Here is a 27,113-nt window from a genome sequence, read left to right as displayed (position 1 = left end):
CAGTCAGCCGCTCGAGTCTGTTACACAGGAACAGGAGGAGGCCCAGTCAGCCGCTCGAGTCTGTTACACAGGAACAGGAGGAGGCCCATTCAGCCCCTCGAGTCTGTTACACAGGAACAGGAGGAGGCCCATTCAGCCGCTCGAGTCTGTTACACAGGAACAGGAGGAGGCCCATTCAGCCCCTCGAGCCTGTTACATGGGAACAGGAGGAGGCCCATTCAGCCTCTCGAGCCTGTTACACAGGAACAGGAGGAGGCCCATTCAGCCCCTCGAGCCTGTTACACAGGAACAGGAGGAGGCCCATTCTGTCCCTCGAGCCTGTTACACAGGAACAGGAGGAGGCCCATTCAGCTCCTCGAGCCTGTTACACAGGAACAGGAGAAAGCCCATTCAGCCCCTCGAGCCTGTTACACAGGAACAGGAGCAAGCCATTCAGCCCCTCGAGCCTGTTACACAGGAACAGGAAGAGGCCCATTCAGCCCCTCGAGCCTGTTGCACAGGAACAGGAGGAGGCCCATTCAGCCCCTCGAGCCTGTTACACAGGAAGAGGAGGCCCATTCAGCCCCTCGAGCCTTTTACACAGGAACAGGAGGACGCCCATTCAGTCCCTCGAGCCTGTTACACAGGAACAGGAGGAGGCCAGTCAGCCCCTCGAGCCTGTTACACAGGAACAGGAGGAGGCCCATTCAGCCCCTCGAGCCCGTTGCACAGGAACAGGAGGAGGCCCAGTCAGCCCCTCGAGCCTGTTACACAGGAACAGGAGGAGGCCCATTCAGCCCCTCGAGCCTGATACATGGGAACAGGAGGAGGCCCATTCAGCCCCTCGAGCCCGTTGCACAGGAACAGGAGGAGGCCCATTCAGCCCCTCGAGCCCGTTGCACAGGATCAGGAGGAGGCCCATTCAGACCCTCGAGCCTGTTACACAGGAACAAGAGGAGGCCCATTCATCCCCTCGAGCCTGTTACACAGGAACAGGAGGAGGCCCATTCAGCCCCTCGAGCCTGTTACACAGGAACAGGAGGAGGCCCATTCAGCCCCTCGAGCCTGTTACACAGGAACAGGAGGAGGCCCATTAGGTCCCTCGAGCCTGTTACACAGGAACAGGAGGAGGCCCATTCAGTCCCTCGAGCCTGTTACACAGGAACAGGAGGAGGCTCATTCAGCTCCTCAAGCCTGTTACACAGGAACAGGAGAAAGCCCATTCAGCCCCTTGAGCCTGTTACACAGGAACAGGAGAAAGCCCATTCAGCCCCTCGAGCCTGTTACACAGGAACAGGAGGAGGCCAGTCAGCCCCTTGAGCCTGTTACACAGGAACAGGAGAAAGCCCATTCAGCCCCTTGAGCCTGTTACACAGGAACAGCAGGAGGCCCATTCAGCCCCTTGAGCCTGTTATACAGGAACAGGAGAAAGCCCATTCAGCCCCTCGAGCCTGTTACACAGAAACAGGAGGAGGCCCATTCAGCCCCTCGAGCCTGTTACACAGGAACAGGAGGAGGCCCATTCAGCCCCTCGAGCCTGTTACACAGGAACAGGAGGAGGCCCATTCAGCCCCTCGAGCCTGTTACACAGGAACAGGAGGAGGCCCATTAGGTCCCTCGAGCCTGTTACACAGGAACAGGAGGAGGCCCATTCAGCCCCTCGAGCCTGTTACACAGGAACAGGAGAAAGCCCATTCAGCCCCTCGAGCCTGTTACACAGGAACAGGAGAAAGCCCATTCACCCCTCGAGCCTGTTACACAGGAACAGGAGGAGGCCAGTCAGCCCCTTGAGCCTGTTACACAGGAACAGGAGAAAGCCCATTCAGCCCCTTGAGCCTGTTACACAGGTACAGGAGGAGGCCCATTCAGCCCCTCGAGCCTGTTACATGGGAACAGGAGGAGGCCCATTCAGCCCCTCGAGCCTGTTACACAGGAACAGGAGGCCGCCCATTCAGCCCCTCGAGCCTGTTACACAGGAACAGGAGAAAGCCCATTCAGCCCCTCGAGCCTGTTACACAGGAACAGGAGGAGGCCCATTCAGCCCCTCGAGCCTGTTACACAGGAACAGGAGGAGGCCCATTCAGCCCCTCGAGCCTGTTACACAGGAACATGAGGAGGCCGATTCAGTCCCTCGAGCCTGTTACACAGGAACAGGAGGAGGCCCATTCAGCTCCTCGAGCCTGTTACACAGGACCAGGAAAAAGCCCATTCAGCCCCTCGAGCCTGTTACACAGGAACAGGAGGAGGCCAGTCAGCCCCTCGAGCCTGTTACACAGGAACAGGAGGAGGCCCCATTCAGCCCCTCGAGCCTGTTACACAGGAACAGGAGGAGGCCCATTCAGCCCCTCGAGCCTGTTACACAGGAACACGAGGAGGCCCATTCAGTCCCTCGAGCCTGTTACACAGGAACAGGAGGAGGGCAGTCAGCCCCTCGAGCCTGTTACACAGGAACAGGAGGAGGCCCATTCAGCCCCTCGAGCCCGTTGCACAGGAACAGGAGGAGGCCCAGTCAGCCCCTCGAGCCTGTTCCACAGGAACAGGAGGAGGCCCATTCAGCACCTCGAGCCTGATACATGGGAACAGGAGGAGGCCCATTCAGCCCCTCAAGCCTGTTACACAGCAACAGGAGGAGGCCCATTCAGCCCCTCGAGCCTGTTACACAGGAACACGAGGAGGCCCATTCAGTCCCTCGAGCCTGTTACACAGGAACAGGAGGAGGCCCATTCAGCCCCTCGAGCCTGTTACACAGGAACACGAGGAGGCCCATTCAGTCCCTCGAGCCTGTTACACAGGAAGAGGAGGAGGCCCATTCTGTCCCTCGAGCCTGTTACACAGGAACAGGAGGAGGCCAGTCAGTCCCTTGAGCCTGTTACACAGGAACAGGAGGCCGCCCATTCAGCCCCTCGAGCCTGTTACACAGGAACAGGAGGAGGCCCATTCAGCCCCTCGAGCCTGTTACACAGGAACAGGAGGAGGCCCATTCAGTCCCTCGAGCCTGTTACACAGGAACAGGAGGCCGCCCATTCAGCCCCTCGAGCCTGTTACACAGGAACAGGAGGCCCATTCAGCCCCTCGAGCCTGTCACACAGGAACAGGAGGAGGGCAGTCAGCCCCTCGAGCCTGTTACACAGGAACAGGAGGAGGGCAGTCAGCCCCTCGAGCCTGTTACACAGGAACAGGAGGAGGCCCATTAGGTCCCTCGAGCCTGTTACACAGGAACAGGAGGAGGCCCATTCAGCCCCTCGAGCCTGTCACACAGGAACAGGAGGAGGGCAGTCAGCCCCTCGAGCCTGTTACACAGGAACAGGAGGAGGCCCATTAGGTCCCTCGAGCCTGTTACACAGGAACAGGAGGAGGCCCATTCAGCCCCTTGAGCCTGTTACACAGGAACAGGAGGAGGCCCATTCAGCCCCTCGAGCCTGTTACGCCATTCAATGAGATCAGGGCTGATCTTCGACCGAACTCCGTCTACCCGCCTTGGTTCCGTAACGTTTAATTTTATCCAACAATCTGTCGATCTCAGTTTTGACATTTTCAATTGAGCCCCGGCCTCGACAGCTTTTGGGGGAAGAGAGTTCCAGATTCCCGCTCCCCTTTGTGTGAAGGAGTGAACGGCCTGGCTCGAATTGTAAGGTTCTGCCCCCTTGTTCAAGACTCCTCCACCAGAGCAAATAGTTTCTTTCTCTCCCACATTCTGCCCCATTCGAAACTCTGCTCCCCGTGTCCTAACTCACACCCAGTCCCACTCACCCATCACCCCCTGTGCTCACTGACCCCGTGTCCTAACTCGCACCCAGTCCCACTCACCCATCACCCCCTGTGCCCACTGCCCCGTGTCCTAACTCGCACCGAGTCCCGCTCACCCATCACCCCGTGCCCACTGCCCCATGTCCTAACTCGCACCCAGTCCCGCTCACCCATCACCCCCTGTGCTCGTTGCCCCATGTCGTAACTCGCACCCAGTCCCGCTCACCCATCACTCCCTGTGCTCACTACCCCGTGTCCTAACTCGCACCCAGTCCCACTCACCCATCACCCCCTGTGCTCACTGCCCCGTGTCCTAACTCGCACCCAGTCCCGCTCACCCATCACCCCCTGTGCTCGCTGCCCCATGTCCTAACTCGCACCCAGTCCCGTTCACCCATCACCCCCTGTGCTCACTGCCCCGTGTCCTAACTCGCACCGAGTCCCGCTCACCCATCACCTCCTGTGCTCGCTGCCCCATGTCCTAACTCACACCCAGTCCCACTCACCCATCACCCCCTGTGCTCACTGACCCCGTGTCCTAACTCACACCCAGTCCCGCTCACCCATCACCCCCTGTGCTCACTGCCCCATGTCCTAACTCGCACCCAGTCCCGCTCACCCATCACCCCCTGTGCTCACTGCCCCGTGTCCTAACTCGCACCCAGTCCCGCTCACCCATCACTCCCTGTGCTCACTGCCCCATGTCCTAACTCACACCCAGTCCTGCTCACCCATCACCCCCTGTGCTCAATGCCCCGTGTGCTAACTCGCGCCGAGTCCCGTTCACCCATCACCCTACATTGGCTCCTGGTCCATAGAAACATAGAAAATAGGTGCAGGAGTAGGTCATTCGGCCCTTCGAGCCTGCACTGCCATTCAATAAGATCATGGCTGATCATTCCCCCAGTACCCCTTTCCTGCTTTCTCTCCATACCCCTTGATCCCCTTAACCGTAAGGGCCATATCTAACTCCCTCTTGAATATATCCAATGAACTGGCATCAACAACTTTCTGCGGCAGGGATTTCCACTCTCTGAGTGAAGAAGTTTCTCCTCATCTCAGTCCTAAATGGCTTACCCCTTATCCTTAGACTGTGACCCCTGGTTCTGGACTTCCCCAACATCGGGAACATTCTTCCCGCATCTAACCTGTCTAATCCCGTCAGAATCTTATATGTTTCTATGAGATGCCCTCTCATCCTTCTAAACTCCAGTGAATACAGGCCCAGTTGATCCAGTCTCTCCTCATATGTCAGTCCTGCCATCCCTGGAATCAGTCTGGTGAACCTTCGCTGCACTCCCTCAATAGCAAGAATGTCCTTCCTCAGACTAGGAGACCAAAACTGAACATAATATTCCAGGTGTGGCCTCACCAAGGCCCTGTACAACTGCAGTAAGACCTCCCTGCTCCTGTACTCAAATCCTCTCGCTATGAAGGCCAACATGCCATTTGCATTCTTCACCGCCTGCTGTACCTGCATGCCAACTTTCAATGACTGATGTACCATGACACCCAGGTCTCGTTGCACCTCCCCTTTTTCTAGTCTGCTGCCATTCAGATAATATTCTGCCTTCGTGTTTTTGCCCCCAAAATGGATAACCTCACATTTATCCACATTATACTGCATCTGCCATGTATTTGCCCACTCACCTAACCTGTCCAAGTCACCCTGCAGTCTCTTAGCGTCCTCCTCACAGCTCACACCGCCACCCAGCTTAGTATCATCCACAAACTTGGAGATATTACACTCAATTTTAATCATGTTTCATGTTTAACTAATTTACTAGAATTCTTTGAGGATATAATGAGCATGGTGGATAGAGGTGTACCGATGGATGTGGTGTATTTAGATTTCCAAAAGGCATTCGATAAGGTGCCACAAAAGGTTACTGCAGAAGATAGAGGTACGCGGAGTCAGAGGAAATGTATTAGCATGGATAGAGAATTGGCTGGCGAACAGAAAGCAAAGAATCGGGATAAATGGGTCCTTTTCGGGTTGGAAATCGGTGGTTAGTGGTGTGCCACAGGGATCGGTGCTGGGACCACAACTGTTTACAATATACATAGATGACCTGGAAGAGGGGACAGAGTGTAGTGTAACAAAATTTGCAGATGACACAAAGATTAGTGGGAAAGCGGGTTGTGTAGAGGACACAGAGAGGCTGCAAAGAGATTTAGATAGGTTAAGCGAATGGGCTAAGGTTTGGCAGATGGAATACAATGTCGGAAAGTGTGAGCTCATCCACCTTGGGAAAAAAAAACAGTAAAAGGGAATATTATTTGAATGGGGAGAAATTACAACATGCTGCGGTGCAGAGGGACCTGGGGGTCCTTGTGCATGAATCCCAAGAAGTTAGTTTGCAGGTGCAGCAGGTAATCAGGAAGGCGAATGGAATGTTGGCCTTCATTGCGAGAGGGATGGAGTACAAAAGCAGGGAGGTCCTGCTGCAACTGTACAGGGTATTGGTGAGGTTGCACCTGGAGTACTGTGTGCAGTTTTAGTCACCTTACTTAAGGAAGGATATACTGGCTTTGGAGTGGGTACAGAGACGATTCACTAGGCTGATTCCGGAGATGAGGGGGTTACCTTATGATGATAGATTGAGTAGACTGGGTCTTTACTCGTTGGAGTTCAGAAGGATGAGGGGTGATCTTATAGAAACATTTAAAATCATGAAAGGGATAGACAAGATAGAGGCAGAGAGGTTGTTTCCACTGGTCGGGGAGACTAGAACTAGGGGGCACAGCCTCAAAATACGGGAGAGCCAATTTAAAACCGAGTTGAGAAGGAATTTCTTCTCCCAGAGGGTTGTGAATCTGTGGAATTCTCTGCCCAAGGAAGCAGTTGAGGCTAGCTCATTGAATGTATTCAAGTCACAGATAGATATATTTTTAACCAATAAGGGAATTAAGGGTTACGGGGCGCGGGCGGGTAAGTGGAGCTGAGTCCACGGCCAGATCAGCCATGATCTTGTTGAATGGCGGCGCAGACTCGAGGGGCTAGATGGCCTACTGCTGTTCCTAATTCTTATGTTCTTATGTAATTCCTTCATCCAAATCATTAATGTATATTGTAAATAGCTGGGGTCCCAGCACTGAGCCCTGCGACACTCCACTAGTCACTGTCTGCCATTCTGAAAAGGACCCGTTTATCCCGACTCTCTGCTTCCTGTCTGCCAACCAGTTCTCTATCCACGTCAGTACATTACCCCCAATACCATGTGCTTTAATTTTGTACACCAATCTCTTGTGCAGGACCTTGTCAAAAGCCTTTTGAAAGTCCAAATACATCACATCCACTGGTTCTCCCTTGTCCACTCTACTAGTTACAGCCTCAAAAAATTCCAGAAGATTCATCAAGCATGATTTCCCTTTCATAAATCCATGCTGACTTGGACCAATCCTGTCACTGCTTTCCAAATGTGTTGCTATTTCATCCTTAATGATTGATTCCAACATTTTCCCCACTACTGATGTCAGGCTAACCGGTCTATAATTACCCGTTTTCTCTCTCCCTCCTTTTTTAAAAAGTGGTGTTACATTAGCTACCCTCCAGTCCATAGAAACTGATCCAGAGTCGATAGATTGTTGGAAAATGATCACCAATGCATCCACTATTTCTAGGGCCACTTCCTTAAGTACTCTTAAGTACTTCTTAACTATCAGGCCCCGGGGATTTATCGGCCTTTAATCCCATCAATTTCCCGCCGAATAAGGATATCTTTCAGTTCCTCATTCTCGCTAGACCCTCGGTCCCCTAGTACATTCGGAAGGTTCAACAATGCCTCAATTTCAAAATTCTCATCCTTGTGTTCAAAACCCTCCATGGCCTCCTTGCCCCTCCCTATCTCTGTAACCTCCTCCTCCAGCCCCTACACCCCTTCCTATCTCTAGAACGTCCTCCTCCAGCCCCTACACATCTCCCTATCTCTGTAACCTCCTCTAGCCCCCTACACCCCCTCCCTATCTCTGTAACCCCCTCCAGCCCCTATACCCCTCCCTATCTATGTAACTTCCTCCAGCCCTACACCCCTCCCTATCTCTGTAACCCCCTCCAGCCCCTACACCCCTCCCTATCTCTGTAACTTCCTCCAGCCCTACACCCCTCCCTATCTCTGTAACCTCCTCCAGCCCTACACCCCTCCCTATCTCTGTAACCTCCTCCAGCCCCTACACCCTCCCTATCTCTGTAACTTCCTCCAGCCCCTACACCCCTCCCTATCTCTGTAACCTCCTCCAGCCCCTACACCCTCCCTATCTCTGTAACCTCCTCCAGCCCCTACACCCTCCCTATCTCTGTAACCTCCTCCAGCCCCTACACCCTCCCTATCTCTGTAACCTCCTCCAGCCCCTACACCCTCCCTATCTCTGTAACCTCCTCCAGCCCCTACACCCCTCCCTATCTCTGTAACCCCCTACAGCCCTACACCCCTCCCTATCTCTGTAACCCCCTCCAGCCCTACACCCCTCCCTATCTCTGTAACCCCCTCCAGCCCTACACCCCTCCCTATCTCTGTAACCTCCTCCAGCCTCACGACACCACGAGATCTCTGCGCTCCTCAAATTCTGCCCTCTTGAGCATCCCTGATTAAAACTGCTCAACCATCTATAAAAACATAAGAAATAGGAGCAGGAGGAGGCCATTCGGCCCCTCGAGCCTGCTCCGCCATTCAATACGATCATGGTTGATTTGATCATGGACTCGGCTTCACTTCCCCGCCCGCTCCCCATAACCCTTCACTTCCTTATTGCTCAAAAATCTGTCTATCTCCACCTTAAATATATTCAATGTCCCAGTTTCCACAACTCTCTGGGGCAGAGAATTCCACAGATTTACAACCCTCTGAGGGAAGAAATTTCTCCTCATCTCTGTTTTAAATGGGTGGCCCCTTATTCTAAGACCATGCCCCCGAGTTCTAGTCTCCCCCATCAGTGGAAACATCCTCTCTGCATCCACCTTGTCAAGCCCCCTCATAATCTTACACGTTTTGATAAGATCATCTCTCATTCTTCTGAATTCCAATGAGTAGAGGCCCAACCTACTCAACCTTTCCCCATAAGTCAACCCCCTCATCCCCGGAATCAACCGAGTGAACCTTCTCTGAACACGCAGAATGATACTGGGGCTGAAAGGGTTATGTTACAACAACAACTTGGATTTATATAGCGCCTTTGATGCAGTAAAGCATCCCAAGGCGCTTCACAGCAGTGATACAAGACAAAACCAATAAATTTGACCCCGAGCCGCAGAAGTAGAAATTAGGGACAGGTGACCAAAAGCTGGTTCAAAGAGGTCGGTTTTAAAGAGCATCTTAAAGGAGGAGAGAGAGGCGGAGAGGTTTAGGGAGGGAGTTCCAGAGCTTGGGGCCCAGGCAGCTGAAGGCACGGCCACCGATGGTGGAGCGATTGTAATCAGGGATGCTCAACAGGGCAGAATTAGAGGAGTGCAGAGATCTCGGGGGGGTTATACGGCTGGAGGAGGTTACAGAGATAGGGAGGAGTGTAGGGGCTGGAGGAGGTTATAGAGATAGGGAGGAGTGTAGGGGCTGGAGGAGGTTACAGAGATAGGGAGGGGTGTAGGGGCTGGAGGAGGTTACAGAGATAGGGAGGGGTGTAGGGGCAGGAGGGGGTTACAGAGATAGGGAGGGGTGTAGGGGCTGGAGGAAGTTACAGAGATAGGGAGGGGTGTAGGGGCTGGAGGGAGTTACAGAGATAGGGAAGGGGTGTAGGGGCTGGAGGGGGTTACAGAGATAGGGAGGGGTGTAGGGGCTGGAGGGGGTTACAGAGATAGGGAAGGGGTGTAGAGGCTGGAGGAAGTTACAGAGATAGGGAGGGATATAGGGGCTGGAGGAGTTTACAGAGATAGGGAGGGGCGAGGGCCGTGGAGGGATTTGAAAACAAGGATGAGAATTTTGAAATCGAGGTGTTGATTAACCGGGAGCCAATGTAGGTCAGCGAGCACAGGGGGTGATGGGTGAGCGGGACTCGGTGCGAGTTAGGACACGGGGGTCAGCGAGCACAGGGGGTGATGGGTGAGTGGGACTCGGTGTGAGTTAGGACACGGGGTCAGCGAACACAGGGGGTGATGGGTGAGCGGGACTCGGTGTGAGTTAGGACACGGGGGTAGCCAAGTTTTGGATCACCTCTAGTTTACGTCGGGTAGAATGTGGGAGGCCAGCCAGGAGTGCGTTGGAATAGTCAAGTCTGGAGGTAACAAAGGCACGGATGAGGGCTTCAGCAGCGGATGAGCTGAGGCAGGGGTGGAGACGGGCCTTGTTACGGAGGTGGAAACAGACGGCTTCTATGGACTGAGACCCTGGATGAGCAGGGATGGATCTTCCCAATCACTCAGCCGCAAGACGGAATATGGAATACTTGCCTTTATTAGCCGAGGCATAGAATACAAGAGCAGGGAGGCTAGGCTTGAACTGTATAAAACACTAGTTAGGCCACATCTGGAGTACTGCGTGCAGTTCTGGTCACCACATTACAGGAAAGATGTGATTGTACTAGAGAGGGTGCAGAGGAGATTTACCAGGATGTTGCACTAGAGAGGGTGCAGAGGAGATTTACCAGGATGTTGCACTAGAGAGGGTACAGAGGAGATTTACCAGGATGTTGCACTGGAGAGGGTACAGAGGAGATTTACCAGGATGTTGCACTAGAGAGGGTACAGAGGAGATTTACCAGGATGCTGCACTGGAGAGGGGACGGAGGAGATTTACCAGGATGTTGCACTAGAAAGGGTACAGAGGAGATTTACCAGGATGTTGCACTAGAGAGGGTACAGAGGAGATTTACCAGGATGTTGCACTAGAGAGGGTACAGAGGAGATTTACCAGGATGTTGCACTAGAGAGGGTTCAGAGGAGATTTACCAGGATGTTGCACTAGAGAGGGTACAGAGGAGATTTACCAGGATGTTGCACTAGAGAGGGTACAGAGGAGATTTACCAGGATGTTGCACTAGAGAGGGTTCAGAGGAGATTTACCAGGATGTTGCACTAGAGAGGGTACAGAGGAGATTTACCAGGATGTTGCACTAGAGAGGGTACAGAGGAGATTTACCAGGATGTTGCACTGGAGAGGGTATGGAGGAGATTTACCAGGATGTTGCACTGGACTGGAGAATTTTAGCGATGAGGAAAGATTGGATAGGCTGGGTTGTTTTCTTTGGAACAGAGGAGGCTGAGGGGAGACCTGATTGAGGTGTATAAAATGATGAGGGGCCTGGATAGAGTGGATAGGTCGGACCTGTTTCCCTTGGCAGAGGAGTCAACAACCAGGGGGCAGAGATTGAAAGTAATTGGGGGGAGGTTTAGAGGGGATTTGAGGGGAAATGTCTTCACCCAGAGGGAGGTGGGGGTCTGGGGGGGAACTCACTGCCTGAAAGGGAGGTAGAGGCAGAAACCCTCACCACATTTGGATGTGCAGCTTGAAGTGCCGTAACCCACAGGGCTACGGACCGAGAGCGGGAAGTGGGATTAGGCTGGGTAGCTCTTGGTCGGCCGGCGCGGACACGATGGGCCGAAATGGCCTCCTCCCGTGCTGTAAATTTCTGTCATTCTAAGACCACAGATCTGGGAGGGGGCTCTCCCTCTGTCTCCTCCTCCTCCTCCCAGTCCCTCTCCACCTCGCGCCCTCTCTCTTTCCACTCCTCCGCCTCTCTCTCTCCCCCTCTCTCTGTCTATCTCTCTCTCCCCCTCTCTTTCCCCCCCACGTCTCTCTCTCTCCCCCTCCCACTCTGTCTCTCTCTCCCCCCCCCCAACTCTGTCTCTCCCCCCCCCACTCTGTCTCTCCCCCCCCCACTCTGTCTCTCCCCCCCCCACTCTGTCTCTCTCTCTCCCCCCCCCCCACTGTCTCTCTCCCCCCCCCGACTCTGTCTCTCTCTCTCCCCCCCCCCACTCTGTCTCTCTCTCTCTCCCCCCCACTCTGTCTCTCTCCCCCCCCCCACTCTGTCTCTCTCTCTCTCTCCCCCCCAACTCTGTCTCTCTCCCCCCCAACTCTGTCTCTCTCCCCCCCACTCTGTCTCTCTCTCTCTCTCTCCCCCCCACTCTGTCTCTCTCCCCCCCACTCTGTCTCTCTCTCTCTCTCTCTCCCCCCCCCCCACTCTGTCTCTCTCTCTCTCCCCCCCCCCACTCTGTCTCTCTCTCCCCCCCCCACTCTGTCTCTCTTTCTCTCTCTCTCCCCCCCAACTCTGTCTCTCTTTCTCTCTCTCTCCCCCCCAACTCTGTCTCTCTCCCCCCCACTCTGTCTCTCTCCCCCCCACTTTGTCTCTCTCTCTCTCTCTCCCCCCCACTCTGTCTCTCTCTCTCTCTCCCCCCCCCACTCTGTCTCTCTCTCTCTCCCCCCCCACTCTGTCTCTCTCTCTCTCTCCCCCCCCCCCACTCTGTCTCTCTCTCTCTCTTCCCCCCCCCCCACTCTGTCTCTCTCTCTCTCTTCCCCCCCCCCACTCTGTCTCTCTCTCTCTCTTCCCCCCCCACTCTGTCTCTCTCTCTCTCTTCCCCCCCCACTCTGTCTCTCTCTCTCTCTCCCCCCCCACTCTGTCTCTCTCTCTCTCTCTCCCCCCCCACTCTGTCTCTCTCTCCCCCCGACCCCGTCTCTGTCTCTCTCTCTCCCCCCGACCCCGTCTCTCTCTCTCTCTCTCTCTCTCCCCCCCCACTCTGTCTCTCTCTCCCCCCGACCCCGTCTCTGTCTCTCTCTCTCCCCCCGACCCCGTCTCTCTCTCTCTCTCTCTCTTTCCCCCCCGCCCCCGTCTCTCTCTCTTTCTCTCTCTCTCTCTCTCTTTCCCCCCCGCCCCCGTCTCTCTCTCTCTCTCTCTCTCTCTTTCCCCCCCGCCCCTGTCTCTCTCTCTCCCCCCCACCCCCCATTCCACAGCTAAATACCATCTCCAGCAACTCACCAAATATACAAAGTCAGTCATTAACTAAGCAGGAACCAGATCTGAATTTGCAGCTCCCCGAGTCCACCTGTAAAACTCCCCATAAACCGGGGTCCCGAGTCACTGAGGTCATCCGGCAAACTGAGATGGGAATTAACCCCCTCCTCCCCTTAGCAACTCACGAGGAGCCAATCGCAGCAACTCTTATTGCACAAACAGACCTGCCATGACGACAAGGAGCGGGGTGTTATCATTGAAGGAGGTCACAATTATTTGTGCAGCCACCCGACCCTCCAGATCTCTGCCCCCCCCCCCACCCCACTCCTGCAGGGTCCCAATGTTACAGGAACACAGTTCCATCGGCATTGGTTTGGGTTCCGTGCCCTCCTCACACCTCAGGAGCGGAGCCCGTTGTGAGTTGATTGTAAACCAGAGTGAGGGGGCTTGGGTCTCACGGACGACATTAATCACAGAACATAAGAAATAGGAGCAGGAGTCGGCCATTCGGCCCCTCGAGCCTGCTCCGCCATTTAATCCGATCATGGACTCAGCTCCACTTCCCTCCCCGCCCCCTTATCTGTTAAGAAACTGTCTATCTCTGTCTTAAATATATTCAATGTCCCGGCTTCCACAGCTCTCTGAGGCAGTGAATTCCACAGATTTACAACCCTCTGGGAGAAGAAATTCCTCCTCATCTCAGTTTTAAATGGGCGGCCCCTTATTCTAAGACCATGCCCCCTAGTTCTAGTCTTCCCCCATCAGTGGAAACATCCTCTCTGCATCCACCTTGTCAAGCCCCCCTCATAATCTTCGATAAGATCACCTCTCATTCTTCTGAATTCCAATGAGTAGTGGTCCAATCAGAGAACGGTCACTGCACAGGAGGATCCCATTGGGCCAGTCGAGCCCGTGCCGGCTCTCAGCCAGTCCCACTCCCCCGCCCTTTCCCCGGAGTACGACACATCTCTCTCCGTCAGCTACTTATCCAACTCCCGTTTGAAAGCCACGATTGAGTCTGCCTCCAGCACCCTCTCAGGCAGCGCGTTCCAGATCCTAAACACTCGCTGCGTAAAAACCTTTTCCCTCACGTCGCCTTCTGCCAATCGCCTTAAATCCATGCCCTCTGGTTCTCCGCCCTTCCACCAATGGGAACAGTTTCTCTCTCTCTACTCTGACCAGACATAGAAACATAGAAAATAGGTGCAGGAGTAGGCCATTCGGCCCTTCTAGCCTGCACCGCCATTCAATGAGTTCATGGCTGAACATTCAACTTCAGTACCCCATAGAAACATAGAAAATAGACGCCTCGTGATTTTGAACACCTCGATCAAATCTCCTCTCAACCTTCTCTGCTCCAAGGAGAACAACCCCAGCTTCTCCAGTCTCTCCCCGTCACTGAAGTCCCTCATCCGGAATTATAGACCGGTCAGCCTGACCTCAGTAGTGGGTAAAATGATGGAATCAATTATTAAGGATGTCATAGCAGCGCATTTGGAAATTGGTGACATGATAGGTCCAAGTCAGCATGGATTTGTAAAAGGGAGATCATGCTTGACAAATCTTCTGGAATTTTTTGAGGATGTTTCCAATAAAGTGGACAAAGGAGTACCAGTTGATGTGGTATATTTGGACTTTCAGAAGGCTTTCGACAAGGTCCCACACAGGAGATTAATGTGCAAAGTTAAAGCACATGGGATTGGGGGTAGTGTGCTGACGTGGATTGAGAACTGGTTGTCAGACAGGAAGCAAAGAGTAGGAGTAAATGGGTACTTTTCGGAATGGCAGGCAGTGACTAGTGGGGTACCGCAGGGTTCTGTGCTGGGGCCCCAGCTGTTTACATTATACATTAATGATTTAGACGAAGGGATTAAATGTAGTATCTCCAAATTTGCAGATGACACTAAGTTGGGTGGCAGTGTGAGCTGCGAGGAGGATGCTATGAGGCTACAGAGTGACTTGGATAGGTTAGGTGAGTGGGCAAATGCGTGGCAGATGAAGTATAATGTGGATAAATGTGAGGTTATCCACTTTGGTGGTAAAAACAGAGAGACAGACTATTATCTGAATGGTGACAGATTAGGAAAAGGGAAGGTGCAACGAGACCTGGGTGTCATGGTACATCAGTCATTGAAGGTTGGCATGCAGGTACAGCAGGCGGTTAAGAAAGCAAATGGCATGTTGGCCTTCATAGCGAGGGGATTTGAGTACAGGGGCAGGGAGGTGTTGCTACAGTTGTACAGGGCCTTGGTGAGGCCACACCTGGAGTATTGTGTACAGTTTTGGTCTCCTAACTTGAGGAAGGACATACTTGCTGTTGAGGGAGTGCAGCGAAGATTCACCAGACTGATTCCCGGGATGGTGGGACTGACCTATCAAGAAAGACTGAATCAACTGGGCTTGTATTCACTGGAGTTCAGAAGAGTGAGAGGGGACCTCATAGAAACGTTTAAAATTCTGACGGGTTTGGACAGGTTGGATGCAGGAAGAATGTTCCCAATGTTGGGGAAGTCCAGAACCAGGGGTCACAGTCTAAGGATAAGGGGTAAGCCATTTAGGACCGAGATGAGGAGAAACTTCTTCACCCAGAGAGTGGTGAACCTGTGGAATTCTCTACCACAGGAAGTAGTTGAGGCCAATTCACTAAATATATTCAAAAGGGAGTTAGATGAAGTCCTTACTACTCGGGGGATCAAGGGGTATGGCGTGAAAGCAGGAAGTGGGTACTGAAGTTTCATGTTCAGCCATGAACTCGTTGAATGGCGGTGCAGGCTAGAAGGGCTGAATGGCCTGCTCCTGCACCTATTTTCTATGTTTCTATGTTTCTATCCCCCTGGAACCATTCTGGTCAATCTCCTCCGCACCCTCTCCAAGGGCCTTCACATCCTTCCCACCGTGTGGTGCCCAGAATTGGACACAGTGTTCTAGTTGGGGCTGAACCAGTGTTTTATACAGGTTTGTCATACCTTCCTTGCTTTTGTACTCGATGCCTCTGTTTCTGAAGCCCAGCATCCCGCTTTCTCAACCTGCCCTGCCACCTTCAATGATTTGTGTACATATACCCCCGGGGGTCTCTCTGTTCATGCACCCCCTTTAGAACTGTACCCTTCAGTTTATATCGCCTCTCCTTGTTCCTCCGACCAAAAGACATCACTTTGCACTTTTCTGCGTTTCATCTGCCAGTTGGGCATTGACATTATCTGACGTCATCACCAACAATTTGCATTTAAACAGTGCCATTAACATCCCAAGGCTATCAGTCACAGAGTCATGCAAGGACACACAACCAAAAGCCCCACGACCCCAGAGATCTCTGCGCTCCTCCAATTCTGGCCTCTTGCCCATCCCCCAATTTCCATCGCTCCACCATCGGTGGCCGTGCCTTCAGCTGCCTGGGGCCCCCGAGCTCTGGAACTCCCTCCCTAAACCTCTCCCCCTCTCTCTCCTCCTTCAAGACGCTCCTTTTAAAACCTCCCTGTTCGACCCAGCTTTTGGTCACCTGTCCCCAAAATCTCCCCATGTGGCTCGGTGTCTCTCGTGAAACACCTTGGGTTGTTTCACCTGATTACAGACACCGCAAGAATGCAAGTTGCTGCTGTTACAGGGAAGGTTACACGCAATGGGGTAGATCTTGACATTGTGTGCGCTACTGTAAAACGGTTCATCGTGAGTAGGCACCCCACTTTACATCTCGCCCGATGTTTATCGCCATTAAAATGCACCATCGTAGCTAGTGGGCAGCACACTCCCCTCAGTCAAAAAGTTGTGGGTTCCAGTCCCACTCCATAGACTTGAGCTCATGAATCTAGGCCGACACTCCCAGGGCAGTGCTGAGGGAGCGCCGTACTGCGCTGTCGGAGGGGCGGTGCTGAGGGAGCGCCGTACTGCCCTGTCGGAGGGGCGGTGCTGAGGGAGCGCCGTACTGCGCTGTCGGAGGGGCGGTACTGAGGGAGCGGCGCACTGTCGGAGGGGCGGTACTGAGGGAGCGCCGTACTGCGCTGTCGGAGGGGCGGTACTGAGGGAGCGGCGCACTGTCGGAGGGGCGGTACTGAGGGAGCGCCGCACTGTCGGAGGGGCGGTACTGAGGGAACGCCGCACTGTCGGAGGGGCGGTACTGAGGGAGCGCCGCACTGTCGGAGGGGCGGTACTGAGGGAGCGCCGCAGTGTCGGAGGGGTGGTACTGAGGGAGTGCCGCACTGTCGGAGGGGCTGTAGTGAGGGAGCACCGCACTGTCGGAGGGGCGGTACTGAGGGAGAGCCGCACTGTCGGAGGGGCAGTACTGAGGGAGCCCCGCACTGTCGGAGGGGCAGTACTGAGGGAGCGCCGCACTGTCGGAGGGGCGGTACTGAGGGAGCCCCGCACTGTCGGAGGGGCGGTACTGAGGGAGCGCCGCACTGTCGGAGGGGCGGTACTGAGGGAGCCCCGCATTGTCGGAGGGGCGGTACTGAGGGAGCGCCGCACTGTCGGAGGGGCGGTACTGAGGGAGCGCCGCACTGTCGGAGGGGCGGTACTGAGGGAGCCCCGCATTGTCGGAGGGGCGGTACTGAGGGAGCGCCGCACTGTCGGAGGGGCGGTACTGAGGGAGTGCCGCACTGTCGGAGGGGCGGTACTGAGGGAGCGCCGCACTGTCGGAGGGGCGGTACTGAGGGAGCGCCGCACTGTCGGAGGGGCGGTACTGAGGGATTACTAGTACAGTAACATCACCACTAGGTTACCGGACCGTTACGTAGCCGTACCCAACGTGACCACAAGCAGCGTGGAGATGATCTGATCGCTCGCCGTGACCAGTTGCTGTTTGCCGCGCAGTCACCGGGAACGGGAATTGTTGGCACGCACTCTCTTACCTTCCTTAATGGACTTGTCTCGCCCGTCGGCCTTCCCGCGCGCTCGCTCGCTTCTCCCGTCGGGGCTGGGGGCCTCCTCCTGCGCCCGGCCAGACGCCAGCGACCCCTTCGCCCGCGGGTGGTCTCCCGCCATCCGTCCGCCGTCGCGCGGGCCCTGGTGCCCGCCGGGGAATCTCTGCCCTCCGTCCGCGGGGTCCGGCCGACTCTGGCCCCGCCGCCCTAGCGCCTGCTCCTTGTCCCCGGCCGGCCGGGGGCCCTGACCTCCGGCCTCCGACCCCCACGGGGCCTCGCCGCGGCCCAGCGGCAGGCTCCAGCGGCCCGCGTGGCTCCTGTAGCGCAGCTCGCGAAAGGTGACCACCTCCCGGTCGGCGGGCCGGTGCTGGGGCAGGGTCAGGGCCCTGGGGGTCTCGCCGTCGGGGGAGAAGGCCATCAGCCAGTCGCTGCGGTCCTCCCGGGCCTTGGCCCCCCCGGGGGCGCTTTGCCGCCTCCTCTGTGCCATCTGGTGGAAGCTTGTGATGTTCCTGGGCGGGCGCTGGGGGGCGTTGGCGGTGGCGGGGGGCTCCTCGAAGGGGGAGAGCGAGACCCCCGCCTGCCCGGGACCCTCGCTGGGCGCGGGGCGGAGCTCGGCCGGGTGGACGCTGGGGCTCGGCGCACCGGGGCCGCCGGCTTCGCACGCGCCGGCGGGGCGTGGTGATTGGCGGCCTGCCCCGGGGTCTCCCCCTGGCCCCCCCGGCCGGGGGGGTTCCGGAACGAGGTTGCGGTTGATGTCGGGGCGGGGCCCGCCGGGGCTCCGCGCTCCCGGTGTTGCCGACGGCGCTACCGTCGAGCCGGCAGCCGCCGCCTGGGGCTCCGGGCCGCTGGGCAGCGAGCCCGGGCTGGTGACCGCCGGCTCGGGCCCGGCGCCGTTGACCGCCAGCGCTCGCGGCCCACCGGCGGGCCGGGGATCGGACGAGCCGTCCCGGCACACCGGGTTGGGGCTGCCGCCAGAACCGGGGTCGAAGCAGCTGAGGGGAGAGGATGAGGAGGAGGAGGAGGACGTGGAGGAGGAAGAGGGGGAGGAGGAGGATGAGGTGGACACCGGCGAGGGGGAGCGGGCGGGCGCGGGGGCCTCCGGGGCGGCCGAGACGCGGCATGACCGGCAGCGCTCCGCCGGGCTGTTGCAGTTGGCGTCCAGCTGGGGCGGGCGCTCGGCACCACCGCCGGGATTAGCCAGGCAGTCGGGGCAGCCGTAGGCCGGGCCTCCGCCACGGGGCACCGCCTGGTCCCAGGTGCCCACCGCGGCGGAGACCACGGCGCGCGGGGGAGGGCCGGCAATCAGCAGGCCGCCGGCGTAGCGCCCCCCGGCGGGCGACCCCCGCAGCCGCAGGGCGTTGAGGTTGCCGAGCGCGCATCCCTGGACCGCAAAGGCGTGGCCGGTGAGGCCGGCGGCCTCCAGCGGCGGGAGCGGCTCGAATTCCCGGATGACGCAGGGGTACACGGCGCTGGAGATCATGGCGGCAGGCCAGCCACCATCGGGCGGCCCGCGGGGGAGGGGGCGGGGAAGCTCGCGAAGGGGCGGCCTCGTGCCTTGCGATCGGGTCGTGCGCTTCTGGCGGTCAGCTCTCTCCCGCCCGTTGGGAGGGCGCTTTGCCGGTCGGGGCGCGAGCGGGAGCCCGCGGCGTTGTCGACCCCTCTCGCCGCGCGGACGCCGATCGATCTCGCCTGCGCCGTGCCGGGCCACGGACCTCTTCCTCTCCGTTACCGAGGGCACTGCGGGGACAAGAGAGAGAGAGAGAGATGCAGGGATCAGTTCAACAGCTCTGTCCCATTGCTGCGACGTTAACCCCCCCCAATCCCCCTCACCATCTCTCCTGACCCCGGGGGGGGGGGGGGGGTGTGTGTTACGGCTTCTCCGCCAGCGTCGCGACTCCGTGCGCGCGGCAGGGGGCACGGCTGAGCTCGGAACGCGTCGGAAATAATCCTGCCCACGTAAGCAAGCAAGCATCAGCGTCGTACGCCATACCCCCCCACACACACGTACATCAAGAGTCACACCCCCCCACGTGCATCCTCTACCCCCGCCACCAGCCCCCCCCAACCCAGCGCGAGTTTCCCGCACCCTCCCACCCCCATACCGAGTGTCGGGAAGGAAAGTGCGAAGCGTCGGTGCCAGATTATGTGACCTCTGCGAGCGGACAGACTGCGCGCGGGAGGGTACCCTGGGGGTGTGGGGGGGTGGTGGGGGGTGTGGTGTGTGTGTGGGGGGTGGTTGCGAGCTGCCTCCGGGCAACAGGAGGACATCACTCCCCTGAACTGGACACGCCCTGATCTTCCCCCCCCCTCCCCACACCACACCCACTCCCCATCACACTGCACTGCCTCCCGCAGCCTTTTAATTACGTTGGATTGCAGTCAGGACTGCGGTGAGGCTCCAAAGGCACTGGGGATTTTGGGTCAGGTGCCGGAGGGGATTGGGGATGGGGGGATTGGGTATGGGGGGATTGGGGATGGGGGGATTGGGTATGGGGGATGGGGGGATTGGGGATTGGGGCTGGGGGGATTGGGGATGGGGGGATTGGGGATGGGGGGATGGGGGGATTGGGGATGGGGGGATTGGGGATATGGGGGGATGGGGATGGGGCTGGGGAGAACATTGCTTACCAGTGGGCGACGTGCGACCCTCCCTCGGTCGCCGCACGGCACAGGCGCCGGGAGAGAACCGTCGCTCCCTTCGCCCCTAGGCACCATCTGCGGAGCTCGCCTCTCTCAAATCACCGAAGCCTCCCTTGCCCCCTGGATAATGCCGATTCCTCCCCTCCCACCGACTGTGTGTGTGTGTGTGTCTCTCCCCACATAACCTCCCCCCTCCCCTCCTGCTGACGTAATTGCATAGCCCTGCCATTGGCTCCCGGCCGGGCCTCTGCTTATAGAAATCACCCTGTAAGCAAAGCAAACCTTGCCCATCTGCAGTGTGTTTGTGGCTGTGCTGTTGCTTAAGAATTCACAACGACACACACACACACACACACAGCGCTTAGTGAGAGCTAGCCCGTAAAGCACTTGGTGTTGTGCCATGTACAACATAACTTTCTGCGCTGTTTAGGAACTTGTCAAGAAACGTGAATGTATCCTCAACCGTTCCGTGCACTTTCAGCTGCACACACAGTGCGACATGTAACTTGATTTACGGACTGTACTTTAAAAGCCGTACCTTTGAAATGAAATGTACAGCCAGTTGCGTTGCATTGCAACCTGCTGCTCAGCAGCCAAATGCACTGAGCTATTTTCGAATGCGTCGCGAAAATCTGTGTGTGTGTGTGAATAAAGGATAAGGAATCAAAGAAATTGACGAGCGACTCAGTCCTTCAGCAATGGGTTCAACAATCGCACACCGCACGTTAGCAGCTCGCCCGCCCCCTCTGTCGACGGAGGAACGCAGAGCACAGCTGTGAGCTCTCGACATCCGAAAGGACGGAAATACTGGGTACAGAGCAGCCGAGCCAGAGGTTCTGTGCAACCCGATATGGTTCCTCTCTCTCCCTCTCCCTCTCCCTCTCTCTCTCTCCCTCTCTCCCTCCCTCTCTCCCTCTCTCTCTGGATTAACTGTTGCCTTTCCTATTCATTCTGGGGAGGTGGGCGTCACTGACAAGTCCAACACTTGACTGCCTGTTCCAAGGTGGGGGGGGGGGAAGAGCAATGAAGACCTTGTTCCGCCCCTTGGGAAGCAGCAATTAACAATCGGCCATGTGTCACATAGACCGTGAGTCAATATCACAAGCGGGGGGAGGTCTTTCGCCATCATCAGGGGGGGTGGTCCAGGCAGAGGAGGTTCCCATTGGCGGAAGGGTCAGGAACCAGAGGACGCAGATTGCTTTTTTTTTTAAAAAGACTTGCATTTCCATAGCGCCTTTCACGACCACCAAATGTCACAAAGTGCCTCACAGCCAATGACGTACTTTTGGAGCGCGGTCACTGTTGTAATGTGGGAAACGCAGCAGCTCAATTTGCGCACAGCAAGCTCCCACACACAGCGATGTGATAATGACCCGGATCATCTGTTTTAGTGATGTTGGTTGAGGGATAAATATTGGCCCCAGGACACCGGGGAGAACTCCCCCTGCTCTTCTTCCAATAGTGGCCCCGGGATCTTTTACATCCACCCGAGAGGGCAGACGGGGCCTCGGTTTAACGTCTCATCCGAAAGACGGCCCCTCCGACAGTGCGGCGCTCCCTCAGTACTGCCCCTCCGACAGTGCGGCGCTCCCTCAGTACCGCCCCTCCGACAGTGCGGCGCTCCCTCAATACCGCCCCTCTGACAGTGAGGCACTCCCTCAGTACAGCCCCTCCGACAGTGCGGCACTCCCTCAGTACTGCCCCTCCGACAGTGCACCGCTCTCTCAGTGCTGCCCCTCCGACAGTGCGGCGCTCCCTCAGTACTGCCCCTCCGACAGTGCGGCGCTCCCTCAGTATTGCCCCTCCGACAGTGCAGCGCTCCCTCAGTACTGCCCCTCCGACAGTGAGGCACTCCCTCAGTACTGCCCCTCCGACAGTGCGGCGCTCCCTCAGTACTGCCCCTCCGACAGTGCGGCACTCCCTCAGTACTGCCCCTCCGACAGTGCGGCGCTCCCTCAGTACTGCCCCTCCGACAGTGCGGCACTCCCTCAGTACTGCCCCTCCGACAGTGCGGCGCTCCCTCAGTACTGCCCCTCCGACAGTGCGGCACTCCCTCAGTACTGCCCCTCCGACAGTGCGGCGCTCCCTCAGTACTGCCCCTCCGACAGTGAGGCACTCCCTCAGTACTGCCCCTCCCACAGTACGGCACTCCCTCAGTACTGCCCCTCCGACAGTGCGGCACTCCCTCAGTACTGTCCCTCCGACAGTGCGGCTCTCCCTCAGTACTGCCCCTCCGACAGTGCGGCACTCCCTCAGTACTGCCCCTCCGACAGTGCGGCGCTCCCTCAGTACTGCAATGGAGTGCCCACCTAGAATTTTGTGCTCAAGTCCCTGGAGTGGGACTCGAACCCACAACCTTCTGACTCAGGCGATGGGTGCTGCCCACTGAGTCACAGCTGCCACACTGCGATTGGTAGAAGAACCAAAGGCGACATGAGGAAAAATCTTTTTACGCAGCGAGTGATTAGGATCTGGAACGCGTTGCCTGAGACGGTGGTGGAGGCAGACTCAATCGTGGCATTCAAAAGAGAGCTGGATAAGCTGTTGGCAGTGAGATGGGTAAAGGGCCTAACTCTGTGCTCACTGACCGACATTGGCTTCCGGTCTGGCAGCAGCTCGATTTCAAAATTCTCATCCTTGTTTACAAATCCCTCCATGGCCATCGCCCCTCCCGATCTCTGTAACCCCCTCCAGTCCCTACACCCCTCCCGATCTCTGTAACCCCCTCCAGCCCCTACACCCCTCCCGATCTCTGTAACCTCCTCCAGCCGCTACACCCCTCCCTATCTCTGTAACCCCCTCCAGCCCCAACACCCCTCCCTATCTCTGTAACCCCCTCCAGCCCCTACACCCCTCCCTATCTCTGTAACCCCCTCCAGCCCCTACACCCCTCCCTATCTATGTAACCTCCTCCAGCCCCTACACCCCTCCCTATCTCTGTAACCTCCTCCAGCCCCTACACCCCTCCCTATCTCTGTAACCTCCTCCAGCCCCTACACCCCTCCCTATCTCTGTAACCTCCTCCAGTCCCTACACCCCTCCCTATCTCTGTAACCCCCTCCAACCCACAACCCCTCCCGATCTCTGTAACCTCCTCCAGCCCCTACACCCCTCCCTATCTCTGTAACCTCCTCCAGTCCCTACACCCCTCCCTATCTCTGTAACCCCCTCCAGCCCCTACACCGCTCCCTATCTCTGTAACCTCCTCCAACCCTACACCCCTCCCTATCTCTGTAACCTCCTCCAACCCATAACCCCTCCCTATCTCTGTAACCTCCTATAGCCCTACACCCCTCCCTATCTCTGTAACCCCCTCCAGCCCAAAACCCATCCCCATCTCTGTAACCTCCTCCAGCCCCTACACCCCTATCTCTGTAACCCCCTCCAGCCCACAACCCCTCCCTATCTCTGTAACCTCCTCCAGCCCCGACACCCCTCCCTATCTCTCTAACCTCCTCCAGCCCCTACAACACCCCGAGATCTCTGCGCTCCTCTAATTCTGCCCTCTTGAGCATCCCCCGATTTCCATCGTTCCACCATCGGCGGCCGTGCCTTCAGCTCCCTCCCTAAACCTCTCCGCCTCTCTCTCCTCCTTTAAGACGCTCCTTAAAACCGACCTCTTTGATCCAGCTTTTGGTCACCTGTCCCTAATTTATCCTTATGTGGCTCGGTCTGTTTGACTTAGGCTCCTGTGAAGCACCTTGGGATGTTTTACTGCATTAAAAGGTGTTATATATGCAGACTATAGATATATTCTCTGTGTAGTCAATGTATAGTTGCACAAGATGGAGACTTGTTACCTGATGTACTGTCAATAAGGTTTACACTGTGTATATACTATGCTGGCACCAGTAGAGGGCGCAACTGGTGGAGACCGGGCTTTCCTGCCCCTGTGGCAGCGGCTGTCCACCAGAGGGCACTGCGGTGGGAGACCCGAGGGTCACCTGCATAGGTGTGCAGGGCCCAGTATAAAAGGCTGCTCACCATGCGTGTGCCTCACTCTGTAGTTATGAATAAAGGACCAAGGTCACTACAGTTTGAGTACAACACATTGCCTCGTGGAGTCAGTCATCAGGGCATTACAGATATAACAAAGTGGGCTGGAAAATGAAGGTTGTTGCTGTTTCGGGAGGAGGGCCAAACGAGTAAAGGAGGTGGCGGAGTTAGCTTTCTTTGTTTTATTCGTTCCTGGGATGTGGGCGTCGCTGGCCAAGGCCGGCATTTATTGCCCCGTGAGAAGGTGGTGGTGAGCCGCCTTCTTGAACCGCTGCAGTCCGTGTGGTGAAGGTGCTCCCACACTGCTGTTAGGGAGGGAGTTCCAGGATTGTGACCCAGCGACGATGAAGGAACGGCCGATATATTTCCCAGTGGGGATGCTGTGTGACTGGGGAGGGGAACGTGGAGGTGGTGGTCTTCCCATGCGCCTGCTGCCCTTGACCTTCTAGGCGGGTAGAGGTCGCGGGTTTGGGAGGTGCTGCCGAAGAAGCCTTGGCGAGTTGCCGCGGTGCATCTTGTAGACGGTGCACACTGCAGCCACGGTGCGCCGGTGGTGGAGGGAGCAGGTGTTTAATGCTGCGTAGCATTACCACACGAGGGGGCTAGAGTCTGATCTCACCGGCGAGGCTCACAGCACAGGCTCGCGCAGGACCCCTGGGGACTGGTCATCCAAGCATCGTCTTGGTTACGGCCCGTCAAGGGCCACAAAGCGTCCCCGAGGCAGTGGAACAAATTCACAAAAAATATCGCAGCAGCAAAGCAGACTTCCGCTTCCCACCAGCAGAGGGAGACACAGGCTGCTTCCAACCCCCCCAGCAGCAACAATTCCCCCATCTATATGATGTCTCTATCGGAGTAAAGCCTCTCCAAGCATTGCCCAGGAGCCTAAACCGGATGAAATTTGAAACCAAGCCAAGCAAGGAAATATTAGGGATAGGGGACCAAAAAGGTCGGTTTTAAGGAGCATCGTGAAGGAGGGGAGAGAGGGGCGGAGAGGTTTAGGGAGGGAGTTCCAGAGCTCGGGGGCCCCAGGCAGCTGAAGGCACGGTCACCGATGGTGGAGCGATGGAAATCGGGGGATGGGCAAGAGGGCAGAATTGGAGGAGTGCAGAGATCACGGAAGGGGGTAGGGGCTGGAGGAGGTTAGAGAGATAGGGAGGGGTGTAGGGGCTGGAGGGGGTTACAGAGATAGGGAGGGGTGTAGGGGCTGGAGGAGGTTACAGAAATAGGGAGGGGTGTAGGGGCTGGAGGAGGTTACAAAGATAGGGAGGGGTGTAGGGGCTGGAGGAGGTTACAGAGATAGGGAGGGGTGTAGGGGCTGGAGGAGGTTACAGAGATAGGGAGGGGTGTAAGGGCTGGAGGAGGTTACAGAGATAGGGAGGGGTGTAGGGACTGGAGGAGGTTACAGAGATAGGGAGGGATGTAGGGACTGGAGGAGGTTGCAGATAGGGAGGGGAAGGATTTGAAAACGAGGATGAGAATATTGAATTTGCGATAAACTCAGATGAACCGCGAAAAGCAAAACGGCTTCTTCAACAAAAGGAAAAACAGCCCCACGAAAGATACCAAACTGGTTCAATTGGGCCAAAGAACCAGAGGGGGAGAGGAGGATAATTTTATTAAAAAACACAGCAGCCTGAAAGGTCGGTGGGAGCAGATTCAATCGGGACTTTCAAACAGGGGAATTGGGTAAATACTGGAAGGGGAGAAATGTGCCGGGCTGTGGGGAGTGGGACTGATTGGATCGCTCTGTCACAGAGTAAGCACAGCACGGGCTCCATGGGCCCAATGGCCTCCTCCCATGCTGGGAGATTCGATCACACGCACCATGTGAGCACGCGCTCAGGTTTGTTCAGCTGTTGAGTTGGGAGGGGCTTAGCCAGTCACGTGATGTTCGCAAGACTCAATAAAACCCCGACCAGTGGGTTCGGGGGATCCACGATGGGGCAGGTGGTTGTGAGCCTGATGGATGAACTGGTAACGTGTCATGTGATTGTTAAACCTTTGCTAATAAACCAACTAGTTCTTAATAGCAAATGTGTTGCCGTGAATTCTTAAACAAAGAACCCATACATTACGCCCTCCCTAAACCTCTCCGCCCCTCTCTCCTCCTTTAAGACACTCCTTAAAATGTACCCCTCAATCAACATAACAAAAGAGACAGATTATCTGGTCATTATCACATTGCTGTGTGTGGGAGCTTGCTGTGCGCAAATTGGGCTGCTGCGTTTCCCACATTACAACAATGACCACACTCCAAAAGTCGTCATCATCATAGGCAGGCCCTCGAAGCGAGGATAGCTTGCTCCCATGCCAAAAGAAGGGATGAGTTCACAGGTGTTTCAATGAACTGATATTCCGGATCCCGAACTACATCCTGAAGGGTGGAAGATGCCTGTGGGTGGATTTTTTTAACGTGGGGTGACCGTTGCACACCAGCCACCACACGGGCTTGACAGAGCGAGGTCTTGGCCCAGGGACAAGGGTTAACCAGGACGACTGGAGACCAGCTCTGCTGCATGGGCCCAGTGCGCGCACACATATCGCACAGTGTGGGCTGGGCCCCGTGCTGCCCCTGGGCCCGAACTCTCGCCTCTCCTGGGCCCCCGAACCCACGCCTCTCAATGCACTTATCCTGCGAGGAACAATGATCCTTCTGCAAATGTTCTGCATACTTCACAACATGGCCACACAGAGAGGCCTACATCTTGAGGTGGCAGAGCAAGAGATGACAAAGACCAACAAGGAGGTGAGCAGTGTCAGTACTGGTACTTGGGATGGATGGAGCACATGACACAGAAATATAGACAACAGGTGCAGGAGCAGGCCATTCGGCCCTTCGAGCCTGCACCACCATTCAATCTGATCATGGCTGATCATTCCCTCAGTACCCCTTTCCTGCTTTCTCTCCACACCCCTTGATCCATTTAGCCGTAAGGGCCATATCTAACTCCCTTTTGAATATATCCAACGAACTGGCCTCAACAACTTTCTGTGGTGGAGAATTCCACAGGTTCA

At 56.4% G+C, this 27,113-nt stretch overlaps 2 protein-coding genes across 3 annotated transcripts in view; both read right to left on the bottom strand.

Moving 5' to 3' along the window:
- Nucleotides 1-18,029, bottom strand: part of rusc1 (RUN and SH3 domain containing 1) — a 50,982-nt gene extending 32,953 nt beyond the window's left edge. For both annotated transcript variants that reach the window (XM_070868560.1, XM_070868561.1), the window contains exon 1: nucleotides 17,448-18,029. In XM_070868560.1, the coding sequence (XP_070724661.1) occupies nucleotides 17,448-17,946 (499 nt within the window). In that variant the 5' untranslated portion in view covers nucleotides 17,947-18,029. The remainder of the gene's footprint in view (nucleotides 1-17,447) is intronic.
- A 234-nt stretch (nucleotides 18,030-18,263) lies between these two features.
- Nucleotides 18,264-20,235, bottom strand: LOC139240087 (uncharacterized). Its single transcript, XM_070868462.1, has 3 exons — nucleotides 20,088-20,235; nucleotides 18,378-19,196; nucleotides 18,264-18,304 (listed from the first exon to the last, which is right to left on the bottom strand). The coding sequence occupies exons 2-3, from the start codon at nucleotides 18,937-18,939 to the stop codon at nucleotides 18,264-18,266; spliced, it is 603 nt and encodes a 200-aa protein (XP_070724563.1). The 5' UTR covers nucleotides 18,940-19,196; nucleotides 20,088-20,235.
- Nucleotides 20,236-27,113: the final 6,878 nt, after the last annotated feature.

The sequence above is a fragment of the Pristiophorus japonicus genome, chromosome 30, assembly GCF_044704955.1.
Source record: "Pristiophorus japonicus isolate sPriJap1 chromosome 30, sPriJap1.hap1, whole genome shotgun sequence".
NCBI lineage: Eukaryota > Metazoa > Chordata > Chondrichthyes > Pristiophoridae > Pristiophorus > Pristiophorus japonicus.
The sequence above is the reverse complement of the archived record's forward strand: the minus strand, read 5'-3'. Positions and strand labels throughout refer to the sequence as shown.